Genomic DNA, 16,413 nt, shown 5'->3' on the forward strand with positions numbered 1-16,413 from the left:
CATCCAATAAAGACATTCTCAGAGTGTTTTCAACTCCATCCAAAGGTTCATTAGATGTTCATTAGAAAGTAAAGCCGACACTTCCATCTGGTCTTTGCTATATTGACCCCTTTCATGCATGAATTGGATGAAATGGTTTGTATTCTTCTGTTAAAGACAGAAAACACACAATGGTCCCTCAAACTGCTGTAGAATAGAAACAATGGCACCCATATTTGTTGAACAAATGTTTGAGTTAAACAAGCGATTTCTGTAGTTCTTTGTGAGATTTCTCACCTGTCCACAGAACCTCTCCTCGTGAGCAACCTGCTCAGTTGTTTCGGGTCTGAAGGGTTCCCTCTCAAGATGTTCAACATGATCTAGCTCAAGGCTCATAGAAGACCACTTGAGTAATGTTGTGGAATGGTGGGCGGAGTACTTTGAGGAAGCGGGGTCTGAGGACTTTGGGTTGGGCTCTCCAATCTCTGTTGCTGAGGTCATTCAGGTGGTCAAAAAGCTCCTTGTGGTAAGGCCCTGGGGTTGGATGAGATTCACCCAGAGTTCCTTAAGGCTCTTGATGTTTTGGGGCTGTATTGTTTGACGCAGCTGTGTAATATTTCGGGGGCAGTTCCACTGGATTGGCAGACTGGGGAGGTGGTGCCCCTTTTTAAAAAGGGGGACCACAGGGTGTGTTCCAACTACAGGGAGATCACACTCCTGAGCCTCCCTGGTAAGGTCTATTCAGAGGTTCTGGAGAGGAGGGTCCGCCGGACTGTCAAACCTCTGATTCAGAAGGAACAATGTGGTTTTCATCCTGGCCGTGGAACACTGGACCAGCTTTATACCCTTAGGGGGAACTGAGTGTGTGTAGGAGTTTGGCCAACCAATCTACTGGACATGTGTTTTGTGGATTTGGAGAAAGCGTTCGAACATGTTTCTTGGGGCGCCCTGTGGAGGGCCACTCTAGGAGCATGGGGCACCAGGCCCCTTGATGCGGGCTGTTAGACCGGTCCCAGAGCTTAGTGCGCATTGCCGGCATTAAGTCAGGCTCGTTCCCGGTGAAAGTTGGACTCAGCCAAGGCTGCCCTTTGTCACCGATTCTGTTTGTAAATTTTATGGACAATTTCTAGGTGAAGCCAAGGTGTTGAGGGATTCATTTTGGTAGCGTAAAGATTAGAGCCCTGCATTTTTGCAGACGATGTTGGCTTCATCTGACCGGGATCTCCAGCTGGGATGAGAGTCAGCTCCTCTAAATCCGAGACCATGATCTTGAATTGGAAAAGGGTCAAATGCCCTCTCCAGGTCTGGGGTGAAGTCCTGCCCCAAGTTGAAGAGTTTAAGTAACTTGAGGTCTCGTTCACCAGTGAGGGCAAGATGGAGTTCAAGATCGATAGGCAGATTGGTGTTGACTCTGCAATGATGTGGGCGTTGTATCGGTCTGTCATAGTGAAGAGGGAGATGAGTTGGAAAGCGAAGCTCTTGACTTACTGGTTGATTTACGTTCCTACCCTCGACCTATGTTAGCGAGATTTGGGTAGTGACCGAAAGAATGAGAACCCAGATACAAGCGGCGAAAATGAGTTTTCTCCTCAGGGTTTCTGAGCTCAGTATTAGAAATTAAATAGGAAGCTTGGTCCGGGAGGTGCTCGGAGTATCTGCCTCATCGAGAGGAGCCAGTAGAGGTGGCTTGGTTGTCTGATAAGTATGTCTCCTGTATGCAAATGAAGTTTTCCAGGCACGTCCATCTTGGAGGAGACCTAAAGTAAGACCCAGGATGTGATGGAGGGACTATGTTTCTTGGCTGGCCATGGCACGCCTAGGTATCCCCAAAGGAGCAGGCCCAAAAGGAACATCTAGTCGTCTCTGCGTGGGCTGCAGCCCCAGCAACCCGACCCTTGATAAGTGGAGGGAAAAAAAGTATATATATATATATATATATATATATATATATATATATAGAGAGAGAGAGAGAGAGAGAGAGAGAGAGAGAGAGTTATCTACATGGCCCTTGAATTGAATTCCATTACTGTGAAAAGGTTTGTTCAAATATGTCTGTGAAGGTTCTCAGTCATCCAGGTCATTGTAGTCTAAGGAGCTTTGAAAGAAAAGCGCTTTGAGTTGCTTGAAGACGTCATCCGAGAGGCTTCTTCAGTTCTTCTAAGGTCAAATGGTGGAGAGTCCCAGATTCAAACCCAGTGGGAGTTTCCCCCCGAAGAGGGAACAAAGGACCCCCTGATGATCTTCTACATAAACACATGAGCCAAGGTGTGAGGGTGGGTGTGGGTCCTATTCAGCCAGAGTTTCGGGTGAGCTCATTGTGAAACCTGGCCCCACCCTATCATGTGAATTCCTGAGGTCAGATCATCAACATATATACTGGACATTTAATAGGCTCCAATATCACTTTTTTGAGGCCAAATGGGAGGTGGCCACCACCGCCATTTTGACCGTGTCACAGGTTCCGTCAAGCCCAGACAATTCCAAAATGTGATTCCATCGTTCACATTTTGGACAGAGAGGACAGATGGTTTGAAAGAGGAGTAAAGGAAGCCATTTATTTCCACTGTGAGCAACCATCTTTGAACAGAGGCGATGGTTTACGACACCAACTGTCTGCATCTATAATCCATTTTTGAGATCCCTTCCCAGATGCCTCAACGCCCACGCATATCCTGAGCCATCTGACCTCAGGAATTCACATGATAGGGAGGGGCCAGGTTTCACAATGAGCTCACCCGAAACTCTGGCTGAATAGGACCCACACCCACCCTCACACCTTGGCTCGTGTGTTTATGTAGAAGATCATCAGGGGGTCTTTTGTTCCCTCTTCGGGGGGAAACTCCCATTGGGTTTGAATCTGGGACTCTCCACCATTTGACCTTAGAACTGAAGAAGCCTCTCGGATGAGAGGTGAAACGTCTTCAAGCAACTCAAAAAAGTCCAGACGCTTTTCTTTCAAAGCTCCTTGGGTTTGTCAGCATGTATCATGTCTCACAGTAAGCACATATCATTAAAGGTTGTAAAGATTAAGATCATTCTAGTCTTTTTCATTAAAATTAGCTACAGCTTTAGCAGAAAAATGCAAATTTTGACATTTAAACTGTCAGTGAGGAAATTGGAGATCACATTCGGAACAGTTTCATTTCTATACACACTTTATCATGTGTGTTTTAAAAGAGTAGCATAAAACCTGTGAAAATGTAAGAAATAAAGATTGTCTGTAGGAAATGTACAAATAAGCAATTTAAGAAGAGTTTAAATCCCCAATCAGACCAGCCAGCAGTGGGCAAGACACTTTTCCTGCTGCTGGTGGGTTGCAGGGCTGGTGGTGCCTGCACTGCAGCCGCACATCTGTCAGTGTGCCCCAGGACAGCTGTGGCTAAAATGTGTAGCCTAAAGCACTTTGAAATCCTTGGATGTGAAATAAGTATAGACCATCTACCATTTTTACTGTTCACAACAGTACACACAAGTTTCTTCCAGAGCAAAATTGATGAGTATCATCTGTAAAAATGACAAAGTTAAGTCATTTACTTGAAATGTTTGGGGCCAAATATGGGGCCCTGTGGCACTCCACACAGTGTCGTGTTCATTGGCATCTTCCTAAGCTTAGAAAGTGTTTTTCTTCTTATCCCATACTTCTCCAACTTCAAAGATGTTTAGATCAATATCATCAAATGCTTTTTGTAAACTAAGATAAACTCCTTATTTGTTGTTTATTGAGGCGTTCACTCCCCTCTTAAGTACTCTAACAAATAGCTTTTATAATATTTGGAAGAAAAATGTGGATGGAGGGAAACTGGTTCATTTTATGTTTGCCACCATTTTTAACCAAACGGCCCTTGCATTAAAGGGATCATTTATTTATTTTTATTGAGCCTTTTTCCCAGATGTCCAATCTAATTCCTTATTAACCAACTCATCTTGCGCACTGCTCACCTGGACCAACCCGTTCATTTCCCCGCCATCATCCCCATCCTCATCGGGATAGAGGATGCGCTGATAACGTGACAGGAGCCAGCTGAAGCCAAACGGAGCGGCGGCGCACATGCAGGCGAGCTGATGCACACGCTCCCATAAGCGTCTCAGACCCAAACCAAGCCTCGGCCGTGGGTTCGGTCCTGCTGCGCCTCATCTGGAATTAGCGTCCAGACGTTTCATCAGCGGGCTGATCGTGTTATCTCTTTCAAACAAGGCGAACGCCGTTGAGAATAATCCCGTTTGGGTCTCCATCGGTAAGGGGGGTTCTGGACATTGCAGGAGGGAGATCTGCTGAATTTTGTTAGAACATCACCAGATTTAATAAGGTAAGGGGCGGCTGTCTGCAAAATGCATGTCGTGTTTGTGTGAATATTAACATATGCAGCAATGGAGGGGTTTGTGTTGTGTGATGTTCATATTTGTTTTGTGTGTGTGTGTGCGCTCGCGCGCGTGTGTGTGTGCGTGTGTGTGTAAATGGACGGGGAAAAGCCTGTGGCACCTGCGCACCTAAAAAAAAGCCATTTTATTAGGATCAACCACACAATAGAAATACGGTGTGACAGTTATGGATTAAAAAGCAAAATAAGATAATTAAAACCCGTAATTAGAAAATTGGCTCTCGGTAGTTTAATCTAATGTGCTATTTTACGATTTGTCTCAGTGAATGGTTGGTTTATGGGGATGGGTTTGCTGTGCTAGTCGCCTGGACGCGCTGCTGAAGATGCCACAGGATGCAGGAAGGAGAAAATCCTCTCACTGCGTCGTTTCCATCGGAATGCAGCAGCGTCTCCTCCTCTGCTCGCAGGAGGCGCCGAGCCTTAATACCATTAACTCATTTGTTGTCGTCTAAAGCAAAGCCTGAAACGGTAAAGCCCCCAAAATGAAGGAAAACGAGTAAAGAATAAAGCACAATCTTTTATTGAAAGTGTCATACTCGGTGCGATCCGTGGCGGATTTTTCTGGTTCCGTTCGCCGCAGTTTTTTTCCTCCTGAGTGCTCCATCAAACTGTTTCGTGGTCTTCCTGCAAAATGTTTTGCTCAAGGTCATTCACGGCAGCCCTGCTTGGCATGAACCCCCCCAGTTTTGTGCTGCCGTCACGATCGATCATGCGTTTGGAGGCTGTTTTTGAATTTTACAAAACGCAGGAGCAGTTGGAGATTAAAAGGTTTGGTCTGGGTTTTTATGGCTGCAGCCACACATTTGTGCAGCTTGTTGTGGAAGGCCCGAACCAATGCAGTGCTGCAAGAGCTGGAGCCTGCTGCTGTCATACTGCTGCAGAGATGTGCACCAAACGCTGCTCTGGAGCTCTGCATCCTCTCAGTGATCTTGTTTTTTTTTAAAGCTTATTTTTAGGTAATTTTCCACACCATGAGGCAGTAAAACAAGAACGTGAGACTTTTTGGAGGATGCTCTTTGAGTTCCTTCATTATGTGGATAAAGTAAACTAGCTGTAAGGCACAAACCACTCATTTATTATAAGCCATATTCCCCTCTGATCCCGATTACAGAGGCCTGCTGCGTGCTCCGTGGATTCACTGCAGCTGTGTCTCCTTTACAAACAACTGTGGGCTTTGTAGCCATGGTCAGGTTCCAGGACAGCAGTGATCGAACATTTGATGAGTTGGATCTGATGATCCAGGTCAGTGCACGGGACAGAGCCTGGAACAAACTGGCTGAAAGCTGCACAGAAATACACCAGGAGGGAGGCAGGAGGAGGGGAAATGCATGCTAAATTTGTGTTTTATGTTATTTTTCTGTTTGAATGCATGGGGAAATGCATTATTGACATGTTCTTGCACCACAGGAATCATGGGAAAGCAAAACAGCAAGCTGACTCCCGAGGTGATGGAGGATCTGGTGAAGAACACGGAGTTCAACGAGCACGAGCTGAAACAGTGGTACAAAGGCTTCCTGAAGGACTGCCCTACTGGCAGACTGAATCTGGAGGAGTTCCAGCAGCTTTACGTCAAGGTTTGTGTGAGCCAGCTGACTGTCTTTCTCACCCTCTCAGTGTTTTCTGTGACAGTCACACAGCTCCTGTCACAACAGACAGCTGGTTGAGTTATAGTGCACGTGTTTCACATTTTGCAGTTCTTCCCGTATGGCGATGCGTCCAAGTTTGCACAGCATGCCTTCAGAACCTTTGACAAGAACGGAGACGGGACCATCGACTTCCGAGAGTTCATCTGCGCCCTCTCCATCACGTCCCGCGGCAGCTTCGAGCAGAAACTCAACTGGGCCTTCAACATGTATGACCTGGATGGTGACGGCAAAATCACCAGAGTGGAGATGCTGGAGATAATCGAGGTGAGGGATTATCAAGTCATTAAGCTTTCACTCATCAGGGGACAGGCTGGGGTTTAGGTTCTTTTTCTTTGTCGATCAGTTTGCTGCACACCTGCAGTGCAGTGAAATCACACACAGCCTCACGGTGACAAAACTGCAGCTGTATTGAATGACACGATTCTATTTCTGACTCCACAATCTATATAGTGAACCTGATACATGTTGGTGGTGTCGCGCATCAGCGACTGTATCTGAAATATAACGCCTTTTATTTCAGTCAGATCGGAGGTTTCCAGTTTTCAGTCTTGTTGTAGGAACTCTGATCAGATTACACACTGGATGTACTACATGTATCATTTGAAAACCAAACAAATCTTCAAGTTAATATTAAAAAAAGTAGATCAGACCCAACGACTTCCATGTTTTACTTTGTAAGGAAATTATAGCCATCCAGTATATATGAACATTCAGTCTGGCCACAACCCATAGACAGAGCTCAGTCGTGGGACAGAATCCACGCTTGTCTTTCAAACTGTCTCCACACGCTGTTGGACAACAAACAATGTGATGTACTCACCGCTACGGATGTCAGCCAACAGGGCAGTCCGCCATAAACTGTCAAAGAAGATGCTAAAACATCCTTTTTCTAAATAAAGGATTTAAGTACCTTCTGCTTCTGCTACGGTCTGTCTAGATTTTTGGGCTAAGGAAATATGGAGTATTTGCTGTTTTCGTCAAATCTTGAACAAATTAGACACAATCTAACAAGATCAGTTAGTAATTAACGTATGTGGATGTGTAGATTATCAGCTACAACCGTATCAAAGTTTTCCTCAATAGTTGTAAAACTAACTCAGAGCCTTTTTGGGTGGTCATGATTATCGGTGTCAGCCATCTTGATTAAAGATATTCAGTTGGAGGTGCAACAGAAATGTGTCATTTAAATAAGACAAAACAAGTTAGTTTTGGCAGATACAGGCTTTTTTCTCAAAACGGGTTTCAAATTCAAATGGAAATCTAAACCAATGCCAAGTATCAGAGTATCAGAGTACCAATGTATCAGAATTCATACATTTTTTGATGCTTTCAGAACAATAACAGCAATAAAATAATTAAAGGCATATGATGGTTTCATCTATATACACAAAGAACTAAAAGCCTTTAAAACTTTCAGGTTCTTCATATATAGATGAGCAGAAGAGCACTGATCCTAAAATAGAACACTGAGGAACACCGGGCTCGCCGTTTTTGAAACTAACCCATATTGCAGCCACAATGTAGCCCTGGGGCTGACAGAGGTTGAGTTCTGTCGGTTCCTTCCAACAACTACCAGCAGACAAAGGGTGAAGAGTCTTCTCCTATTTTTGTTGTGAAGCACAGATGAAGTATGGATTCCTTCAGAGAATAATATTGCCTCATTTTTACCTTTTTAGACCAAACGAAAAAACAGTAATACAGAAATGAGTAATAAAAAAAATAAAAAAATCCAATTTATTTATAAAGCACTAATAAAAAACAACAACGTGTACCTAAGTGCTGTACAATAACAATGTGTACAAAAGAAATAAATAATACAGTGGAAACATTATAAAAGTCACACTAAAAACCAACCGCTTCAATCAAAGACCAGAGAAAAAAGGTGAGTTTTCAGGTGAGATTTAAACACAATAAGAGAGTCAGCCTGTTTTACATTTGTGGGCAACACAATAAAGAACAAATTGCAAAAACGAAACAAATATGGCCTCCCAACCCATGACCTTCCCACATCCCAGATGTTGCTAGCTTAGGGTCATGTCAAAACATCTTGTGCCTCTCCTTCGTCCAAGTTCTCCAAATACAAGGTTAACGGTTACCAAATATGTTCAAAGACCTCCAGTTTATCATTCATAATGTAATGTGTCCTTTCAAGATGAAGAGTGTTTGTCATCATCAGAGGTGTGAACTCGAGTCACATGACTTGGACTCGAATCAGACTCGAGTTATTATTTTAATGACTTCTGACTTGACTTGATAAAATCTATGAAGACTTACGACTTGACTTGGACTTGAACGCCAATGACTTGCAACTTGAATCGACTTGTTGACTTGAGCATATTTGATATTTTAGCACAAAAGTGGCACGACATGGACAAAAATCATTCTTGGTTCTGGGTTTGATCTTGTACGGCTAACTGCAGCAGCTCTTTGTTTAGAATCAGTTTTAGTTGCACTTTCTGCTTGTTCGAACAAATAAACGAAGCTTTAAGAAGCTTTATTTCTGGAGTTTATTTATTATCATTGTCATTAAATTGAAGTTGGACAGATGACTTGATTATGACTTGAAAATTCAAAGTTAAGGACTTGGACTTGACATGGACTTCCACATCATTGACTTTGGACTTGACTTGGACTTGACTCGAGACTTGAATGGAAGGACTTGTGACTTACTTGTGACTTGCAAAGCAGTGACTTGGTCACACCTTTGGTCATCAGTGATATCCAAGACTTCAAATAAAGCACATTCTTTCTCTTCCATGGAAGAAGAATCAGGCTCTTTGCGCACATTAGTCCGTAGGAGAGAAGATTGGTCTTCTTGCCCATAACTTTTTGTGGCTGTTCTGACAGTCCAAAAAGAATCAAAACAGGGTCAGAGTCCAGTTTCCAGAGTGAAGAGTCTTGCCCAAGGAACATGACTGTGACAGACCGAGCAGGGCGCAAAACCTGCAACCCTCCGATTACGGCACTTAATTTCTCTGCCTAAATGCGTAGTAGTTAAACTGTAACATGTTCCAAGTTTGATAGTAGCAACAAACAAAGAATGTTCTGACATAGCTAAAAAAAATACACCTGGCGGAGAGAGCATCTCACAGCTGTTTGTGTTAATCAAAGGACAATAATCATTCAATTGATTTGAATGAAACTAACCAGTGGATGTAAAACTGGTTATTTCAACAAAGTAACCTGAACTAAATAACATTAGCAAACATAAACATGGCTGAAACTCAATCAGTGTCATGCTTGTTGTGCTAAAATTTGATGTGCTCGTATTTAGAGGTAGAAATTTAAGCTAAATTACTTGAAGTGAAGATATATTCCACGTAGAAGGGGAGGGCGAGGCTGCATGAGAGTTCAGATGAAATGAGAAAATCTTTATTTAGTTGAGGCTGAATTAGAGCATTTTCATTAACATGACAATGTGTAGTTTTCACCATTTATTTGTGATAATATCTATCAAACCATTGTTGAAATGAATGAAATGATGCCCAGTGGTTGAAAAATATTGGCGGCTTCGTAACATATAACCATAAAAATCGGGTTTGAAGTACATGAGAGCGGGTCTAACTCTGGGCGACGCCATAGTAGACACAATATTTCCTTGTACGGGAACCTGTGAGGACAAAACACATTTACTGATTTGTAACGGTTACAAAACTTTTGCCATTTATGAACGTTGTTTTACATATTTACCTCTTCGCTTGTTGCCAGTGATGAAAGGCAGTCTGATGCACTTGTCGTTTTGCTGGAGGCTGAACAGTCTGACAAAGTACTCGTTTGAAAATTGCACTCCCAGGGAAGTTTGACCCTAATAGCCATCCGTTGGTAAGATCTTACTTGAACACAAAAATACTGCTTGCTTGCAATGATTTAGGTATGCTCTGCCCGGTAAAATACACACCATCACTTTAAAGCAGAACTCCGGGGCAAACCTCAGAGGGCATCAGGCTGAAAAACGTATTGTACTTAAAGCCCCTCTTCCTGTCTGATTACAGCTGGAAGCAACACCTCTCATTTATGAATGCACACCTCTAGTTGGCCAACAGAGCAAAAACAGTTTACAATTATTCTTCACACTCTGCACCAGTCTAGGTAGGTCCTCAAACACAAGTGCATGCTCTGTGATTGGCATCTGTATGTAAGCGGACGTCTAACGCTATTGGCTAATGCCGAGCGGCAGGGTGGGAGGCGAGCTTAGCAGAAATAATTTTGATCTATTACCTACATCACAGCACAGAGTAAGACTATCACTTTTATGGAATCATAAAAGTCCAGATTGCAGCTTAAATGAAGGTCACATTTATTTTTGCTGTTATTTCATCAAAAATACATATTTAAAAAAGCATTGTTTTGGGATAGGTCAGCGTTTCGTAACTCGTTTAAGGTTTAGATGATTTTTTCTGGGTGGAAGCATCACACGGTAGTTTTATTTGAAGTATCAAAGTTAGAAATACCCCAAGTATTGGCTGTAATGTTCTTAAAAGACATCAGGAGTAGATGTGAATACTTTAACAGCAGTAATGTTAAATTTTGGACCTGATTGATTTAAAACACAAAGAATAGAATAGTCGTGCCATTCTGAGATCCACAATTTATTCCTCTTGCTGGAAATCACGATCTTATTGATCTATTCAGTCAAGCGGCTCAGGTTGTTGTCTGTATTAGATTATAAACACACACCCTCCTCAGCTGACTTCTCGTCACCCCCCCCCCCCCCCCCAGGCTATCTACAAGATGGTGGGCACTGTGATCATGATGAAGATGAACGAAGACGGCCTGACACCAGAGCAGAGGGTAGACAAGATCTTCAGCAAAATGGATAAAAACAACGACGACCAGATCTCGCTGGAGGAGTTCAAGGAGGCGGCGAAGAGCGACCCGTCCATCGTTCTCCTGCTGCAGTGTGACATGCAGAAGTGAAGCCCCCCACCTTTCTCTCTCTCTACACACACACACACAGCTCGCTCCTTTCCCGTCTGTATCCACACACTCTGGACAGCAGCACACGTTTAAATGTCTCATTAGGTTCTCTGCCATTTCCACAGGAAAAGAAAAAAAACAACTAAATAATGCTTGGACTATTTTTCAATGGACTCGCTTCTTGTGGTTGTATGCATGAGAATGTCAAATGCAGAATAATTTTGAAAATAGCTATAAGATCTCATAGGTTTCTATTTCCGAACTCGCCAATGTGATTTGTGCACAGTGACCCTGTACATTCTCATTCAACCCTAGCTTGTAAATCAGTGGAGCACTGCATTCGGTTTTGTTTCTGCAGTATTTAGGATCCCCTCAGTGTTCACTGCTGCAACTGCTGTATGCTTTACATTATAGTAACAAAATCAATAATTCCTACGATAATTGTAACTGTCTCTACTATCCAGACTTGTTGAGCGCTTGGAGAATAGAAAAGGCTCCCGTCTGTTCCAGATGTTTTCACACGACGGAACCGAGAAGAGTAGGTTCTTTGCATGCATATATTATGTGTCAGAAAATATAATCTCTTACCTTTTTGCATCTTTAGGTGGCTATAAAAGAGAAACCCTCCTATGAAAATTCATTTATTACTGTTGCATGGGCTGTACAGTATGTGACGCATTAATTAGGTCATTCGTTCACCTCCAGTAACGTGGGAGCATGCTTCCCTCCATCTGATCCGCGTCGGCGTGTTGAGTTTCCGAAAGACGTTTGGGTCGCAGTTGTGGGTTCAAACTCCACAAACCGAGCCTTTTTTCCACATAAACATGCTGTGCTATGTTTTGCTTCAGTGACTTCTGGGATAAGCAGAAATATATTTATGGAACATCCTTCCCTTTGAACGCATCATACCGCTGCCACTTAACCCAAAAATTACAGCTGTCATTAGGCGCGGTACTCCGGAAATTGGTATCCTTTCAGTCTGCGTGTTTGATTTAGGCTTGGGGAACAAAAAAAGTGATCAAGGTTTATGCGGTACATATCAACATGTTTACAGAAAAGAAGAGCACTGCTAAATGAGTACAGTCTCGGCTTTCGACCCCGTTGCAGGGAGCTCGCTCTCACGGCTAGGGGCCTTGTGAGGGTGGCTCCACTTCCACTGCAGCAAAACGTGGGAACAGATAAAAGCCTCATATATGTTTACTGGACACACTGCATTCCTTTGTGTAGAACCTTTTTTCTAAGGACAAAACTTTTTATGGAAAGGTCTCATCTTCTAAACCCATGTGTTTGCAGCGATCATTCAAAGATGCAGGAACCTCTAGAGAGGTATGATGAAGCTTTTGAAAGAGTGTTTCACTGTGAGACGGCGACTGATTGGCGGCGATTCGGCTACTGTAGAAATCCTCTTTCGACAGTCTGCACCCCCCATTTTTAGGCTGCGCAAGCATGGACCGAGAGTCTGCTTGTCGTCCACTTACGGCAGTGGAAGTTGCAGAAGTTTTTTGTTGTTTTCTCTGGAACATAAACAAAGCAAATCCTCACATCCAACGTCTCTGAATTATTTATAAATTTACATCCAGTCACCATGTCAGATTTTTTGTCTAGTAAATGTTTATATCAGGTCAATGAAAGAAGAAAAAATCATTATAAAAGTGACTGTATTCTTTTTTTACATGTGGCATGTGTTGCACCCAAAATCATTTCTGTAGTGTTTGAAATGAATAAACCATCAACAGGCTTTTTCAAAAGAAACTTAACTGGCAGGTGGAGTTAATGGCTGTGAAGACCGGTCTCTCAACTGAAGGAATTAGATTTTTGGCCATTCGTTCTTGTTAAATTCATTTTTAAAACAAAACAAACAAACAAAAAAGTGTTTGTATTATTTTAACAAATATTTTATTTTGATAGAGAATACCAAGACATCAGTTATTTAATCTGTCAGAAGTCCAAGATCTCTCAGTCTGAAACAATCAACAGAAAGAAAGAGCTTAAAATGTATTGCTAAATGAGTTTTGACAAACACATCTGCAGCTGCAAGAAACAAGAAGGAACCCTACCATAGATCTTGGATCCAAAAGGGCTAAAATGTCTCATCTGAGATAGAAGAGCATCTCCCTGCTTCAGCAGCAATAACACTTATAGATTGTTCATAAACCTGGTGTTTCGAAGCATTTCTAAGATTTTATCTTTGCTTAAGTTAATATAAGCAGATCTAAACACACATTTTCTGTGGTTAAAAACTATAAAAATGACTCGTACCTACTGTTGATGGACCCTGGAACAGCCTCTGTTCACAGAAATGGAGATTACAACCTTCAGGAATGATGAGCGACATCATTTGAATGAAGCCAAGACAAAAGTGTGTTGCTGCCATTTCAAAATGGGTCCAATCTTCAAGATTTGACATTGCTTAATGTATAAAGTATTTGTTAATAATTTACATCACCATCACTTAGCACTTTAGCAGAAAAATAAAAGGAATTCTGCCATTCATAACTCGTGCTGGAGACATATATATAATACACACACACACACACACACACACACACACACACACACACACACACACGCATGCGCACGCACACACACACACACACACACACACACACACACACACACATAGCCTCTAGATCACATATGTCAGACTCAAGGCCCGCGGGCCATATGCGGCCCGCGGAGCATTTTTATGTGGCCCGCGAGATAAATATAAAAAATATATTAAAACTGGCCCAATGGCCATTTTACCGCAAAGACTTCAACTCCCATGATGCTTTGCGGCATCAGCGCGGAGCCGACGCGCCCCCTCCTTTCTGTTTTTCCCAGCGCCTGCTGCCGGTGTGCGCTCCGCTGTCACAGACAAACTACACTCCTCTCACTCAGCGCCGAGTTCCCGCGTTTTCTGACGTTGAAGCCCAGAAACGGAGATTCTAGCCGCTCATTAATGTGTTCACGACTGAAAGAGAAAGTTTTCCAACTAACGTCCAGACAGAGCTGATATAACTCCAGCGAGCAGCGACACGCTCAAACCAGCATGACTCTGTGGCTGCTGTCGTGTTTCCTCCCCGACACACAACAACGTGGTCAAGCTGCTCAGACATGTTCATCAGCACAAACCTATTTGAGCACCTGTTGTCATCTAATGTTGTCATTATTATGATGAAGATGAACAAAACAACAGGAGTCCCCTCCTCAGCTCAGATCAACCCCATGATGCAATCTGGCTGGAACAGGTGAGCATCACAGTAAACCAGTGGAACAAACCGAGCTTTAAATATGTTGGTTTTATGCTCTTTTTCTGCTCCAAAACATGAAAGTTAACAGGTGAGATGTTGCATTTTCATTTAAGATAATATGATATTTTTATTTTGTTGTTGGCCCGTGAGAAAAGATTTAAGCTACATTAAACAGGAAGTGGAAAGGCTGCAGATAGATGAATAGAATAGAAAATCCCTTTTTTTGTTCCTCAGTGGGGAAAGCTAGACGTCACAGCAGCGATGACACTTATTACAGGAGAAAAAAGGAGAATAAAAATTAAGAAAAATGAATAAACAAGAAAACATAAATCCTGAATAGATTTTAAAAATGCTGATTATACCACAAGTAATGAATACCACTGATGTGTTTTATTTGTAATTGACTTGCGCGTGTGTAATTTGGTTATTCCACATTCAGTGTTAATGCAGAAATAAGTTTGTTTCCAAATTTAAAGGTTCAAAATTGCATATATGTTGATAAAGAAAATGTGCAAATTTGCCGTCACTTTTTCAAAAAATATTAAGTTTGGCCCTCGACTCCGTCCCAGAGTTTCATTTCGGCCCCGTGTGAGTTTGAGTTTGACACCCCTGCTCTAGATGGTGTCCTCTGAGATTAAACTCTGGATTTCTGCTTTACAGCCCAAACATACACTTAATGGAGTGCATTACTGCAGTAAGAAAAATAAGCTATGGCTGACTTTACAAGGATTTGCTCTGACTTAAAACCAAGGTGCCCAAATCTGTCCAAACGAGAACCAAACTTGCCAAGAAGTACGCACTCAGATGCCATAAAAATTTGATTTTGTTAAAATCGCAAAATTATTGAATTGTAAATCTGTGTTGTGGAAAGAACAACTGGAATGATGAAGACCAACATTTTGTACATTTTAAAATAAGACTACAAACAGCCTGAGCCATTAGGCCAATTTTCTATCACTGTAGTACAGGGCCCCGAATGGCCCCTGGGCCACACTTTGGACATCCTGCTTTAAACTACCAGGAAAAAGCAACACAAACATAATATCTTGATGTGTATGATTCACTTTCTCTCAGATTGTTCATAAAGATGTAAAATGCAAAGACTGCTATTGAAAAACTGCAGTACAAATTAATAAACAGAATGCTATAAATAAACACTGAAGGTTAATGGTTTCACACATCTAACGTTTAAAAAATTATCTAAAATCTAACCAATAATACATCAAACTCTGGCTGTTTGCAGAAATAAAGCAGATTTCCTTGTAAAAAAAGATGAGTCACATAAACTAACAATTTCAATAATACAGATTATTGCATTGATGAGCGTTTGGATATCATTGATGGTGCTGCTTTCACTTATTTTCATCTCACGTGCGACTGTCTTTGGCTTGAGGATTATGGAGCTGGTGGATTTTGATGAGATCTGTTTTTGGTGGATTACTGAAAGATAAAGAGATTTGTCTTTGTGATAAATTGAATAATATAAAAGCAAAGCAAACTTTCACATAGGGACTTACCCGATGTTTGCAGGAATGATGAAGATGAACTGGCGAAGGTGCTGCCGCTCTGACGGCTCCAGTAGGAGATCCAGACGGATTCTTCGATTGTGCATGTCCTGCAGAAAATGGAAAGCCGCATTCAAAGGTTATCTCAATAAATCAGAATTTCATCAAATTGACGGTTCATCGTTGCGGACATTTCAAAGGCTATTTTCTATCTAAGTCTTCAGCTCTGTCTCTATCCTAATGAAACCTCGGATTCTCAACAAGCTTATGCCAGGAGGGTTTGCTAGAGAATCAAGCAGAGTGACATCCGGGGCTTCATTTATAAAACTTTGCATAGAATCACTCGTTTTATCAGTACATCTGTAGTGGTCTCTAGTAGGAATGAATACCTTGTGAGTCGTTCTTGGGGTGAAAGATATATCCGCGCACCATTTCTTGGAACTAAAAGTTGCCGACATCACGGCTTAGCTTCAGACATATTTCCTGATATTTGGACACCTTGCCCTGAATTGGATAAAAGCAAAGCAACTCTACCATTGACATGCAGTATCGATGTTTTATCTCCACAACACAAGCCTGGAGGACCTTCTGCTGTGTGTGAAGTTGCCATTGCTAATTGTTAGCTTCTACTAGCCGAGACTCCCACTTCTGTTTCCAGGATGTTAAACCAACAACAGCCTTCTCCGTCGTGAGTCAAGATGAGTGAGTCCATGAACGTTAAGTGACAGTGTGACGTAGATATGTCAGAATTTTC

At 42.2% G+C, this 16,413-nt stretch overlaps 2 protein-coding genes across 2 annotated transcripts in view; one reads left to right on the forward strand and one right to left on the reverse strand.

Annotated features, from left to right (window-relative positions):
- Positions 1 to 3,488: 3,488 nt before the first annotated feature.
- On the forward strand, positions 3,489 to 12,673 carry vsnl1b (visinin-like 1b). The gene is made up of 4 exons (XM_070547070.1): positions 3,489 to 4,286; positions 5,766 to 5,932; positions 6,053 to 6,268; positions 10,724 to 12,673. The coding sequence occupies exons 2-4, from the start codon at positions 5,771 to 5,773 to the stop codon at positions 10,919 to 10,921; spliced, it is 576 nt and encodes a 191-aa protein (XP_070403171.1). The 5' UTR covers positions 3,489 to 4,286; positions 5,766 to 5,770; the 3' UTR covers positions 10,922 to 12,673.
- Positions 12,674 to 15,092: 2,419 nt separating this feature from the next.
- Positions 15,093 to 16,413, reverse strand: part of smc6 (structural maintenance of chromosomes 6) — a 40,049-nt gene continuing 38,728 nt past the window's right edge. Inside the window, 3 exon segments of the mRNA XM_070546776.1 lie at positions 15,093 to 15,168; positions 15,511 to 15,594; positions 15,672 to 15,769. Coding sequence (XP_070402877.1) covers positions 15,093 to 15,168; positions 15,511 to 15,594; positions 15,672 to 15,769 — 258 coding nt within the window.

This window comes from Nothobranchius furzeri, chromosome 18, assembly GCF_043380555.1.
Source record: "Nothobranchius furzeri strain GRZ-AD chromosome 18, NfurGRZ-RIMD1, whole genome shotgun sequence".
In the NCBI taxonomy this organism is placed as follows: domain Eukaryota; kingdom Metazoa; phylum Chordata; class Actinopteri; order Cyprinodontiformes; family Nothobranchiidae; genus Nothobranchius; species Nothobranchius furzeri.

Excerpts from the sequence above, each read along its gene's own strand:
- vsnl1b (XM_070547070.1), top strand. The coding sequence starts at position 5,771 with ATGGGAAAGCAAAACAGCAAGCTGACTCCCGAGGTGATGGAGGATCTG. Across the intron at positions 5,933-6,052 it reads TCCAGCAGCTTTACGTCAAG|TTCTTCCCGTATGGCGATGC; the intron begins GTTTGTGTGAGC and ends CACATTTTGCAG. Across the intron at positions 6,269-10,723 it reads AGATGCTGGAGATAATCGAG|GCTATCTACAAGATGGTGGG; the intron begins GTGAGGGATTAT and ends CCCCCCCCCCAG.